The 14,421-nt window shown below is 37.6% G+C and overlaps 1 protein-coding gene across 1 annotated transcript in view; it reads left to right on the forward strand.

Moving 5' to 3' along the window:
• LOC139762511 (uncharacterized) overlaps window positions 1-13,615 on the forward strand; it is an 854,543-nt gene extending 840,928 nt beyond the window's left edge. Inside the window, exon 27 of the mRNA XM_071687495.1 lies at window positions 5,912-13,615. Coding sequence (XP_071543596.1) covers window positions 5,912-7,000 — 1,089 coding nt within the window. The 3' untranslated portion in view covers window positions 7,001-13,615. The remainder of the gene's footprint in view (window positions 1-5,911) is intronic.
• Window positions 13,616-14,421: the final 806 nt, after the last annotated feature.

Consider the following 14,421-nt stretch of genomic DNA (forward strand, 5'->3'; position numbering starts at 1 on the left):
TCTCATTTACCCTCTTTTTCACCTCTTGCACCTTTCTCTTGACCTCCTACCTCTTTCTTTTATACATCTCCCAGTCATTTGCATTATTTCCCTGCAAAAATCATCCAAATGCCTCTCTCTTCTCTTTCACTAATACTCTTGCTTCTTCATCCCACCACTCGCTACCCTTTTTAATCTGCCAACCTCCCACGCTTCTCATGCCACAAGCATCTTTTGCGCAAACCATTACTGCTTCCCTAAATACATCCCATTCCTCCCCCACTCCCCTTACGTCCTTTGTTCTCACCTTTTTCCATTTTATACTCAGTCACTCCTGGTACTTCCTCACACGAGTCTCCTTCCCAAGGTCACTTACTCTCACCACTCTTTTCACCCCAACAATCTCTCCTCTTTTCAGAAAACCTCTACAAATCTTCACCTTCGCCTCCACAGGATAATGATCAGACATCCCTCCAGTTGCACCTCTCAGCACATTAACATCCAAAAGTCTCTCTTTCGCGCGCCTATCAATTAACACGTAATCCAATAACGCTCTCTGGCCATCTCTCCTACTTACAAATGTATACTTATGTATATCTCTCTTTTTAAACCAGGTATTTCCAATCGCCAGTCCTTTTTCGGCACATAAATCTACAAGCTCTTCACCAGTTCCATTTACAACACTAAACACCCCATGTACACATTACTCACCTTTGCATTCAAATCACCCATTACTATAACCCGGTCTTGTGCATCAAAACTACTAACACACTCACTCAGCTGCTTCCTAAACACTTGCCTCTCATGATCTTTCTTCTCGTGCCCAGGTGCAAATACACCAATAATCACCCATCTCGCTCCATCCATTTTCAGTTTTACTCATATCAATCTAGAGTTTACTTTCTTACACTCTACCACATACTCCCACCACTACTGTTTCAGAAGTGCTACTCCTTCCCTTGCTCTAGTCTTCTCACTAACCCCTGACTTTACTCCCAAGACATTCCCAAACCACTCTTCCCTTTTACCCTTGAGCTTCGTTTCACTCAGAGCCAAAACATCCAGGTTCCTTTCCTCAAACATATTACCTATCTCTCCTTTTTTCTCATCTTGGTTACATCCACACACTTTTAGACACCCCAATCTGAGCCTTCGAGGAGGATGAGCACTCCCCTAATGACTCCTTCTTCTGTTTCCCCTTTTAGAAAGTTCAAGTACAAGGAGAGGTGGTTTTCCAGCCCCCCGCTCCCGTCACTTTTAGTCGCCTTCAACGACACGTGAGGAATACGTGGGAAAAATTCTTTCTCCCCTATCCCCAGGGATGATATATATATATATCTTTCTTTCTTCTTTCGTACTATTCGCCATTTCCCGCATTAGCGAGGTAGCGTTAAGAATAGAGGACTGGGCCTTTGAGGAAATATCCTCACCTGGCCCCCTTCTCTGTTCCTTCTTTTGGAAAATTAAAAAAAAAATGAGAGGGGAGGATTCCCCGCTCCCTTCCCTTTTAGTCGCCTTCTACGACACGCAGGGAATACGTGGGAAGTATTCTTTCTCCCCTATCCCCAGGGATAATAGATAGATATATATATATATATATATATATATATATATATATATATATATATATATATATATATATATATATATATATATATATATATATCCCTGGGGATAGGGGATTAAGAATACTTCCCACGTATTCCCTGCGTGTCATAGAAGGCGACTAAAAGGGGAGGGAGCGGGGGGCTGGAAATCCTCCCCTCTTTTTTTTTTTTTTTTTTTTTTTTTTTTTTTTTCCCAAAAAGAAGGAACAGAGGGGGCCAGGTGAGGAAATTCCAAAAAAGGCCCAGTCCTCTGTTCTTAATGCTACCTCGCTAACGCGGGAAATGGCAAATAGTTTAAAAGAAAAAAAGAAAAGATATATATATATATATATATATATATATATATATATATATATATATATATATATATATATATATTTATTTATTTATTTATTATTTATTTATATTTATTTTGCTTTGTCACTGTCTCCCATGTTAGCGAGGTAGCACAAGGAAACAGATGAAAGAATGGCCCAACCCATCTGCATACACGCAAATATACATACCTATACATCTCAATGTACACATATATATACACACAGAGACATATACATATATACACATGCACATAATTCATACTATCTGCCTTTATTCATTCCCATCACCACCTCGCTACACATGGGATAACAACCCCCCTCACCCCTCATGTGTGCGAGGTAGTGCTAGGAAAAGACAACAAAGGCCCCATTCGTTCACACTCAGTCTCTAGCTGTCATGTAATAATGCACCGAAACCACAGCTCCCTTTCCACATCCAGGCCCCACAGAACTTTCCATGGTTTACCCCAGACGCTTCACATGCCCTGGTTCAATCCATTGACAGCACGTCGACCTTGGTGTACCACATCGTTCCATTTCACTCTATTCCTTGCACGCCTTTCACCCTCCTGCATGTTCAGGCCTTGATCACTCAAAATCTTTTTCACTCCATCTTTCCACCTCCAATTTGGTCTCACACTTCTCCTCATTCCCTCCACCTCTGACACATATATCCTCTTGGTCAGTCTTTCCTCACTCATTCTCTCCATGTGACCAAACCATTTTAAAACACCCTCTTCTGCCCTCTCAACCACACTGTTCTTATTACCACACATCTCTCTTACTCTTTCATTACTTACTTGATCAAACCACCTCAGACATCTCATGTCCAGTACATCCACCCTCCTCCGCACAACTCTATCTATAGTCCACGCCTCGTAACCGGATAATATTGTTGGAACCACTATTCCTTCAAACATACCCATTTTTGCTTTCCAAGATAACATTCTCGACTTCCACATATTTTTCAATGCTCCCAGGACTTTCACCCCCTCCCCCACTCTATGATTCACTTCCACTTCCGTGGTTCCATCTGCTGCCAAATTCACTCCCGGATATCTAAAACACTTCACTTCCTCCAGTTTTTCTCCATTCAAACTTACCTCCCATTGACTTGTCCCTCACCCCTACTGTACCTAATAACCTTGCTCTTATTCACATTTACTCTCAGCTTCTTTCACACACTTTACCAAACTCAAGTCACCAGCTTCTACAGTTTCTCACCCAAATCAGCCACCAGTGCTGTATCATCAGGGAACAACAACTGACTCACTTCCCAAGCTCTCTTATCCACAATAGACTGCATACTTGCCCATCTTTCCAAAACTCTTGCATTCACCTCCCTAAAAACCCCATCCATAAACAAATGAAACAACCATGGAGACATCATGCATCCCTGCTGCAAATCAATATTCACTGAGAACCAATCACTTTCCTCTCTTCCTACTCGTACACATGCCTTACATCCTCCATAAAAACTTTTCACTGCTTCTAACAACTTGCCTCCCACACCATATATTCTTAATACCTTCCACAGAGCATCTCTATCAACTCTATCATATGCCTTCTCCAGATCCATAAATGCTACATACAAATTCATTTGCTTTTTTAAGCATTTCACTCATACATTTTTCAAAGCCAACACCTGATCCTCACATCCTCTACTACTTCTGAAAGCACACTGCTGTTCCCCAATCTGATGCTCTGTACGTGCCTTCACCCTCTCAATCAATGCCCTCGCATATAATTTGCCAGGAATAATCAGCAAACTTATACCTTTTATCCCCTTTGCCTTTGTACAGTGGCACTATGAAAGCATTCCGCCAATCCTCAGGCACCTCACCATGAGTCATACATACATTAAATAACCTTACCAACCAGTCAACAATACAGTCGCCCCCTTTTTTTAATAAATTCCACTGCAATACCATCTAAACCCACTGCCTTGCCATCTTTCATCTTCTGCAAAGCATTTTCTACCTTTTCTCTGTTTACCAAATCATTCTCCTTAACCCTCTCGCTTTGCACACCACCTTGACCAAAACACCCTATATCTGCCACTCTGTCATCAAACACATTCAACAAACCTTCAAAATACTCACTCCATCTCCTCACATCACCACTACTTGTTATCACCTCCCCGTTTGCCCCCTTCACTGATGTTCCCATTTGTTCGCTTGTCTTACGCACTTTATTTTCCTCCTTCCAAAACATCATTTTATTCTCCCTAAAATTTAATGATACTCTCTCACCCCAGCTCTCATTTGCCCTCTTTTTCACCTCTTGCACCTTTCTCTTGACCTCCTGCCCCTTTCTTTTATACATCTCCCAGTTGTTTGCAGTATTTCCCTGCAAAAATCATGCAAATGCCTCTCTCTTCTCTTTCACTAACAATCTTACTTCCTTATCCCACCACTACCCTTTTTAATCTGCCAACCTCCCACACTTCTTATGCCACAAGTATCTTTTGCGCAAGCCATCACTACTTCCCTAAATACATCCCATTCCTCCCCCACTCCCCTTACGTCCTTTCTTCTCACCTTTTTCCATTCTGTACTCAGCCTCTCTTGGTACTTCCTCACACAATTCTCCTTCCCAAGCTCACTTACTCTCACCACATTCTTCACCCCAACATTCTTCTTTTCTGAAAACCTCTACATATCTTCACCTTCGCCTCCACAAGATAATGATCAGACATTCCTCCAGTTGCACCTCTCAGACATTAACATCCGAAAGTCTCTCTTTTGCGTGCTGATAGGCGCATAATTGAATAACGCTCTCTGGCTATCTTTCCTACTTACATACATATACTTATGTATGTCTCTCTTTTTAAACCAGGTATTCCCAGTCACCAGTCCTTTTTCAGCACATAAATCTACAAGCTCTTCACCATTTCCATTTACAACACTGAACACCCTATGTACACCAATTATTCCCTCAACTGTCACATTACTCACCTTTGCATTCAAATCACTCATCACTATAACCCGGTCTCGTGCATCAAAACTACTAACACACTCACTCAGCTTCTCCAAAAACACTTGCCTCTCATGATATTTCTTCTCATGCCCAGGTGCATATGTACCAATAATCACCCATCTCTCTCCATCCATTTTCAGTTTTACCCATATCAATCTGGAGTTTACTTTCTTACACTCTATCACATACTCCCACCACTCCTGTTTCAGGACTAGTGCTACTCTTTCCCTTACTCTTGTCCTCTCACTAACCCCTGACTTTACTCTCAAACCACTCTTCCCCTTTACCCCAGAGCTTTCTTTCACTTAGAGCCAAAACATCCAGGTTCCTTTCCTCAAACATACTACCTATCTCTCCTTTTTATCATCTTGGTTACATCCACACACATTTAGACACCCCAATCTGAGCCTTCAAGGAGGATGAGCCATATTTGCTCGTCAGGAATTCTGCCTTCCTTCTTATTGTAAACTGTTTAGAAATCATATGTTATTGAAGGTAGATCATTATATTGAGAAAGTAAATGTGAGTGTGACTGGAAAAAGAAATTCTTAGGGAGAAAAATTAAGGGAAGCAAGGGTTGAATGATGTAGATAAACAGAAAATGGTAGACTTTGAGAAAATAGAACATTGAAGCTCAGCAGAGCTGAAGGAAAATCCATTCAAGCCATGGAGTAGAAATTAAGAGACTTGTAAAGAGGAAGTGAGGGTAGAAAAGCAGATATCAAGGGAAAAATAATGAGTTGTTTTTGAAGGACGAAATTGAACTTACATAATTACATAATAATTGTCATTTTTAAATTCAGAAGATTGAAATTCTCTGTTGTCTTAGAAGAAATATTGTATTACCTAGGTCTGATAATAGTCAGATTTGGATGTAATATATCATTGTATTATGACAATATCATCTGTTTTCAGTGTTGCTGTAAGTTTGTGCACAAACATCGGTGTCAGAATACTTCTGTAATCTTCAGAGATTTATGTTAATCTTCCGGTATAAAGTCATGCTAATGTTCTTTTTATTTTCCACAGATGTCTAGCATGGGAGGATATGTCTCTGTTGGATCTGTGCCTAATTTGGCTGGAGGGATGACTGAGGGAATATTGTCCTTACAGCAATCATCTCCAAGCCTAGCACTAGGAACTCTTCCAGAAACACCTCTAGGAGCAAGACGCACCTCAACTGGTTATATAAGTATGCCTGATAATGAAGGTGATCCTATTAACCTGCCTTTGGATGTGCTTGGTAGTCTTACCCTCCCTCATGATGGAAGACAGGGTGTTTTCCCTGCTTATTCTCGTTACAACTTCTCACGCAAGAAGACATCAACGCCTGACTTGTCTCCATATACAAAGGCAGAGTCATTACCATGGTTAAATACAGGTTATGTTGCTGTGGCTCAAGCAGAGGGAGGAGCCAGAGATGCATCAGGAGCTCATGGATATGTAGCTGTTGGTGATGCTGTGGGTATCATGAAGAGACAGCCCTCTCTTCCATCACTCAACTTTGGCACCAACAAGTCTTTAAGCACACCAGATGAAGAACTTCCACCCGGAGCATACTGCAGGGTAGGTGCTCGTGGTTCACCTGGCCCTCCCCCAGGTACCTCCCTTGGATATGTGAGTATCACACAGGACATGCCATCACAGTTAACACCAACTGTTCCTTCATCATCCCCTGTTAACAAGTCTCCTTATGTTACTTGTGCAATGGCAGAATCAATTGCATCACCCAAAAAAGAACCTGAGAAAGCAAATGGTGACTATGTATCTGTTGGAGACATGGCAATTGGTCGTTGGGCTGATCCAGTAATCCCACCCCATAACATTGAGGAGAGTCGAGAAGTGGCATCTGCACCAGTAGAAGGCTCTCGGGGCAGACCTTCTGTACCAACTCGGCCAAATACATCTGAAACAAATCATAACCGGGGGGGAAATCGATGGACCCCATCAGGACCATCTCTCTCCAAGCAAAGCTCAGGCTATGTTTCTGGAAATGTGTCCCAAGAAACATTGGCTTTTCATGATCCTGTTGTTATGTCTCCAAAAAAACTTCTGGTCCGAAGCCATGAGCCTCACTCAGTGGTTTACTCTCCTAATCACAAGCCATCTATGGTGTGAAACTTGTCGTAGTAGTGAATGGCTTGCTCCTTTTTTCACAAGATAACTATTGATTATATGTTGACCATTTGCAGTCTCAGTGAAAAGGGCATAGCTGACTGTTGAAATTTTGATTTTGAGTATTGTGTCTATGAACAAATATTTACAAAGACTTCATATAATATAATATTGCTTTGGGTTTCTCCAAAGACAGAGTTTCCTATATCATGGGGAGCGAACTTCCATTTTTATTTGCTAGCAAACCTGTGCATATGTGATGACAGATATAAGAAACACCAGCCGTGTGTTACCAAAATATTCATCAGGACAGTGATGATCTGAATATGTTTGGGTCAAAACTAGTGAAAAACAATGTATGTGTCATTAGTGTTTTCTGTAGTGATGTTGGGGGTTTATAGTGCAAATATTGCAAGCTTTGCTAATTAATAATCCCTCTGTTATCAGTGTGGTACACCTTTAGAAAGTACAAAGACTTGCTCCTGGTAGTTGGTGTTCAGCCAGCAGAATTGATGGAATTATTCATTGAAAATTAAATAAGGATGTGTACATGGCAGATTTCTCCAGAAAAATGGAATTGACTCTGCAAAACAAAACCTAGAAATGCTGATCAACTGACTGAAAGATCTGCAATTCATTTAACTAGAAATCATTGCCTTCTTTGAGTTTTGTGCATCTGAAATCATTTTGTTGATATCAGCCATATCAATTCAAAATTTGTTTGATATACAGTGAAATTATCAGAATGTAGATCATCATCTGTAAAGCATAAAATTCATTTGAAATTCCAACCCAGTTGCTGAAACTACTGAGTTGCTATAGTGTTATAGTGCAGAAAAAATAGTTTAGTCTAAAAGTTCAAGTTTTCGGCCCCAGTCTTGTATACACTGTTTTTATATGGCTGTTGACAGAGCAGCACTTGCTGACCAGTGTCCTGTCATGCTGCTGTAAGTGCTTTAGGTAGGGGTAACTGGTAAAAATCTCAGCATGAAAGTGCAGTAAGAGTTGATGCATTTATATGGTCAGCAGAAGTGTACATGGAGAATATGACATGATGAAATCACGTCAACAAGTATATGTCAGCTGGTTTGGTACAAAAAGACACTTGAAGCAAGTTTTATCTATACACAACCTCCATCTCTGCTGGCAGTTCAAGATGAACCACCTCTGCTTTGGATGATTTACGATTAGGTATTAGAATCTGCATATGAGATGCTGATGTGAAGTCCGAAGCTGTTTGTTAAGTCTCCTGAGCTCAGTGCCAAGTAGTTGTTCATGTGTTGAGAGTTTAAGCTACACTTCCCAATGCTCAATGTCTCAGTTTGAATACTCAGTTTGCATATGTAAGGTAAAATTTGGAGCCAATTGCTTATTTTGTTATTGTGTACCATTATGTACAAGTATAGGAAGAGGATTGGTTAATACATCCCATCCTGTTTTTTCATTGCTTTGTATCAGGAAGGATAAACAAAACTTCTCATCTGAATTTCTTTCAATTATATTTACTTAGACATATTTTTTAGTTAAAATGAAACCATTTGGCAGTAATATACAGGTATAGTATATTCCTCTGTTACAAGTTTCTGCAAAAAACTGGGTGTTATGTAGAAAATTTAGTTGCATCCTTGAGACACAATAGAGTGGTCATGTGTTTAAGAATGTTTATTCCATGTTCCTTACTTGTTATCTCTTCTTGTATATTATGTATGGTAACTTAACTGCCCATTGTTCATGTATTCTAACTTACCGCCCATAGCCACTAAAACTGTCATTGTTCATACACCACACTAGCTTGACTCTTACTGCACATCCATAAAATCAAAACTAGTATCCAGCCCAACTACTATGTTTATAGTAGTGTAGTCAGACACACATTCACACAGATAACTTGCCTCATACCTGATCAGTCATGCAGATTCTTGCACCTCAAACTCTGGGGTGAGATTAAACCGGTCCATAGTAGAAGTCAGTATAAAGTACATCATAAACACTACCCTGTGATACAACATTGATGTCTGCTCAAGGTTAAGTGTCCTAAGTGAGTTATATAGGTATTCCAAGAACTAGAGGTGGATGATGTATAAAATAGAAAACACTGATTTATTGCTGCATTTCAAAAAGAGTTTCATTAAGGCTAAAGGCTTGTTATGATCAGGGATGCTACACTGTTAGGGGAATGAGAGGTGGATGTTGCAGGTAGTGCAATATTGTTTTAATGTGTATTTTTTGTGCGCATTAAGTATAATTTGAGTGTTAATCTTTGGTTTCTAAATTTATTTATATATAAACATATATAAATGATCCTGTAATTAAAAGAGGCTGAGTAAAATAGGATGGAGAGCAGTATGATTACCAATACTTAATAACTTCTAAAACTCAGATTACTTGGAACTTTGACCATTCTGAATTTCAGCATACTTTATTTTTCATTTTGGAATGAACAAGCCTGAATGATGTATAGCATATACAAGGACAATATATGGGAACACAAAAGCCAAAAATGTAGAAATAATGAATGCATTACATAAATATAGTATACCGTTATGGAAAGCTCAGAAGACTTGCTAGATTGTCACTGAGGTAGTCTAAATTACTAAATTCAGAAAATTTTTGTGGGTTTGAAATCAGGTTCTAAGGGCTGAATTTATCTGAATTTTAGAGGTTTCTAAACTATAATAATTCATAGCTTCAAGAGGTCATACTGTATTTGAAACAGAAAAGAGGATTATGTAAAGGGACTGGATTGCATCACGTGTTTTTGTAAGGAAGAAAAACTTTTTAGATATAAAACCTTTTTTCATTGAAACAGAAATAGGTAGATCTCCTTTCTAGTTTATCTAATTGCTCCTTTTTCACCAGATTAGCATTAAAATTGTAGACATTGATACAAGTCTTTGACAATTTCAAGCCGGTTCAGCAGAAATTCATGTTATGTTTACCCATTTACTCTGTCATGTTTAATACACTCGAATATCCCGATCCAAAATGATCATAAAAAGTTGATATATCTATTGAAGAAATCCATGTAATTAACTGCATCAGTTGTCCTTAATGTCTTGAATATTGCAGTATATAATTATGCATGTGCTTATAATCTTATAATTTCCGCACACTTACCATGTTACAGTGTTCACAAATTATTTCATCCTGGTACACTCATCATGTGATGTAATTACATAATCTGCTAAGTATCAAGTAATTGGCAGATACCAAATTTGTACAACAGAAGGACTGCCTCCCACCAGACCATACACTGTTAGTCACTTTTAACATTTACCATCTTGCCCCATTTTTCAGAATTCATGTTTATGGTTTCTAAGAGAAAGTTATTCTTGTATTCGTTACCCTTGAGCTGAAGTGCTGGAAGACGACCAGCATGATTGGAAGATAGAAAGTAGTAGTTGAGAGTTCCACCTACTGGCCAGTACATATGGGTCACTTAGCAAGCTTGTAAGGTAAAACTGTCTGGCAGTGCCTTCTGTTCAATTGCCATACAAAGTAAACGAACTTTATTTTTTGCATAATTGTCATAAATCCCATTGGAAAATTAAATTGATAAATGCCATACAGAAAACTTTAGATTAATGTATCTTATATATTCATTAGTTTGAATGGAGAAAATTGGAGAAAGTGAAGTGCTTTAGATTACTGGGAATGGGCATGGTAGCATATGGAGTCAAGGAAGTGGAATTAGACAAATAATGGTGAGGGGGGCAAAGGTTCTGGTGGCACTGAAGAATGTGTAAAAAGAGAGTTTGTTTTCTGGGAGAGCAAAAATGGGTGTGTTTGAAGGTATAGTCGTCCCAACTATATTATGTGGGTGCAAGGCATGGGCTAAAGATAAGGCTATGTGGTGAATGTGTTGGAAATTATATATTTAAGGACAGCATATGGTGTGAGGTAATTTAATTAAGTAATAAAAGGGTAAGAGAAGTGGTAATAAAAAAAAGTGTGGTTGAGTGAGTTAGAGAGTGCTGAAATGGTTTGGAAGTATGGAGAGAATGAGTTAGGAAAGGTTCTTGGCACTGCCTCACTAATGTGGGAAACTGTGATCAAGGATGAAAATAATCAAATATTTATTAATTGTTTATCATTTCCTCCATAATTGCTTGATTTAACCATTGTTGAAGCACTGAGGGTGGTATCTATGACAATGCATGGCGTGGAGGCTCATCAGCTCTGTTTTCACTTTGTACTATAGTACTTGGTATTATCATTTATGCATTTGTTTGGAGCCATTTTAAGGATAGGATAATGTCAATATATATACAAAGAGTATACAGTACACTTGGCTTGAAATCACAGTGCTTCATAATGGGCAGCATTGGCACATGGAAAACAGGACATTGTTATCTTTGTAGCATTTATTTAAATGTTCACATCATCCCATCCCCTACCAATATAAAACTGCTTCTCATATGATGCTGGCTAAGGAACTCTAACAACTGTATCAACATTAGAATAGCCTGATTTGCAAGCTATATGCTAAATATGCTACAATTTGTAAACTGCAATTTTTAATGAGCAAAATGTTATAAAAAATTAATTTTCATATAAACAACTCGAGTGTATTTACTTAAGCATGACAGACATATCATGAATATTTGAATTTTTTTTGTAATGGATAATCTAGATTTCAGGGAACTTTCTTCAGATAAACAAAATTGCCTGATAGTTACTGAAATGAGTTGTAATGCCAAACAGGAAATCAAGCCGTTGTTAAATGGGCATAGTTATTACTGATGATTGCTTCTGTTTATATTTTATGAGTTAATGCATCAACCATTGTCTTTATGGGAAACGTGCTATTTACAGCATGTGCAATATGTAAATGTTATGGATCAAGTATATAATTACTTGGAGATTGTTGTGCAGTTATTATAAACTCTGATTAAAGAAAATTATAATTTTCATAAGGGTAAAGATGTGCACTATACTAATATTATTTTTTGCTGATTGTGAAATACAAATCTATGAAGTGAAATGTGTAAGTTTGTAGATAAAGACATATATCAAATGATTTCTGTCTCTGAGAGACATTCAAACCACATGCAACAATCTGTAATGTCTAGTCCTCAGCTGTAAACTTGTACAAAGTTATTCTGAACTGAGCTTTGTGAATTTGTTACAACATTAACAATTGTGGAGAGTCTTATATATAGTTTTTCAAGTTTTACTTCTGGTACATTAGAAAATTGCAGGCACTTGATGGTAGTTTTTGAGCAGTCTCATTGGCTAAAGCATCAGGTGATATCTACAAACACTAGTCATAGGAAAATTTTTTAGATGTTAACAAAAAGACAATTTTTGCTTTTCATGTTACCAAGAGAAACTGCTGAAAATAATTATTGCATGAGATTACACTTTTTATATTTAAAGTATATTTTGTCTGGCTACATCATTTATTTGATTAAGGTATATAAAGAAATTTATCATTTATGTGAGGCCAAGTAACGATTTTCAGATAATATTGATGGGTGACTATGTCACTTTGTATATAGACATTAATTTAGAAGAATTGGATATGATCATGCATGTGTACTAAACTGTATGTAAGACTTCAAAATTTGTGCCAAAGTGACAGGTGGTGAATAAAGAAGACATATAAGTGTAACTTCTGATTGTAGGCTTAGATTCAGTTCAATAAAAGATCATGATACTGTATTTTTGTATAATTTTTCATGTTTAAGAAATTGATTATAAAAAAAATTGGATTACAGAAATGTAAAGAATTATGCTCTGCATTTGTACAAAACTGAATTCTCCAGTTTTGTCACCCATTGTGTGCAGTGACTGAATTGATTTTCCAATATTCATAACAAGGAATTACTTGGGAGAAAATGATTACTGATGGTGGTGGCAAGATGGTGTTCTACTGATTTAGGTGTGTTGGCAGTATTTGAGATCTGAAAATTTTCTCTGTGGTATCCACACTGTCATACTGTCACAAGGCTCATGAGAGACATGCTTTTTTGACACAATGTAAATATTTGATATATCCAAGATAATTCCCGCCCACAATTTACATAGGCTCATGTCAATGTTTGCCGAGTAGAATAACTCATCCATTTTCATATGATCATTTGTGAATAGTAGAGATTAAAGAAAATTTTGATGGTATGTGGAAGCTGTAAATGCTTTTTAGTTAGCAGCATTACTGAGAGTCTAACATAATCATCCCACACTTTCCTGTGTCTTCCTTCTCCCTCTTCCCAATGAACCTCAGTTCCCATGAGATTATTGATCTATTGTTACCTCATACAGATCTGTGGTAACTGCATTGAAGTTACTAAAATGATGAATGCTCCATCAACTAAATGCCTCACAAACAGGGAATTTGAACTTTAAATGGTTATATAATAGTACTTCTTCAGTAAAATATATGAAGTTGATAGAAAGCATATTGAATTACTATTTTTAGTTTAGATTTGCTGATTGGAGCATATAACCTGTATGAATATTCTCTTTATGGATATGTGCTGTAGAAACTCAGTGTAGAACTTTGGCTGTTGCACATACCCTATGGTTTGTGTGCAACATGTTCTAGTGCTAAATTGTAATTAATGAATTGTAAACAGTTAAAAATATATGTACAAATATTAAAAGTATTTTATTGGAGATGATGTGTTTCATTAATCCCAAGTAGATTTTCATGAAAAATCTTACCTAAGGATGGTTAATTATTATATTAATACTTGACTTGCTCTTAGAGGATTAAACACTTCCTAGGTGCATTTTATTTCTCTTACAATCACCTATTTGCATTGTATAGAAGATTTAAACTTGTGGGGGCCTCATCTCAAATCTCAGCTATCACACAACAGTTTTAACTTATTTGTGCTGTCCATATTTGCAATTTATAATTCATTTTATTCCATTCATCCACTACTCTTCTACTAATGAAAGTACTTTACATCTTTTCCAAATGTTTCTTGCTTAAATATCATGCAATGGTCTCTTGTTTTATCTTTTGATGAACTGTTCTCTGTTGCATATTACAACAGATTCAGTGTTATTCTATTTAATTTTTTATGCCAACAGAAGTTATCTATTGAAGGAAAATGATAATACATGGTTAAAAGAGCCATGATGCACTGATGATGCTTCAATGAATTACAATGTCCTCTGCTTTTGTATAGTACTTGTTTCTACTACAGTATTATGCTTGATCACTGTTTCTGGTGTTGGCTAGGAAACAGATAAAGACCCATCCTCTCAAAATACACATATATGCACATACATGTAGACACACACATTTATATGTTTATTATACCTGATCGCCATTCCCCATGTCAGCGAGGTAGCATCAGGAAACAGAAAGAACGATCTCTCCACTCATACATAAACGCCCATTTTTTAATAATTATTATACTTTGTCGCTGTCTCCCACGTTAGCGAGATAGCGCAAGGAAACAGACTAAAGA

This window comes from Panulirus ornatus, chromosome 3 (assembly GCF_036320965.1).
Source record: "Panulirus ornatus isolate Po-2019 chromosome 3, ASM3632096v1, whole genome shotgun sequence".
Lineage (NCBI taxonomy): Eukaryota > Metazoa > Arthropoda > Malacostraca > Decapoda > Palinuridae > Panulirus > Panulirus ornatus.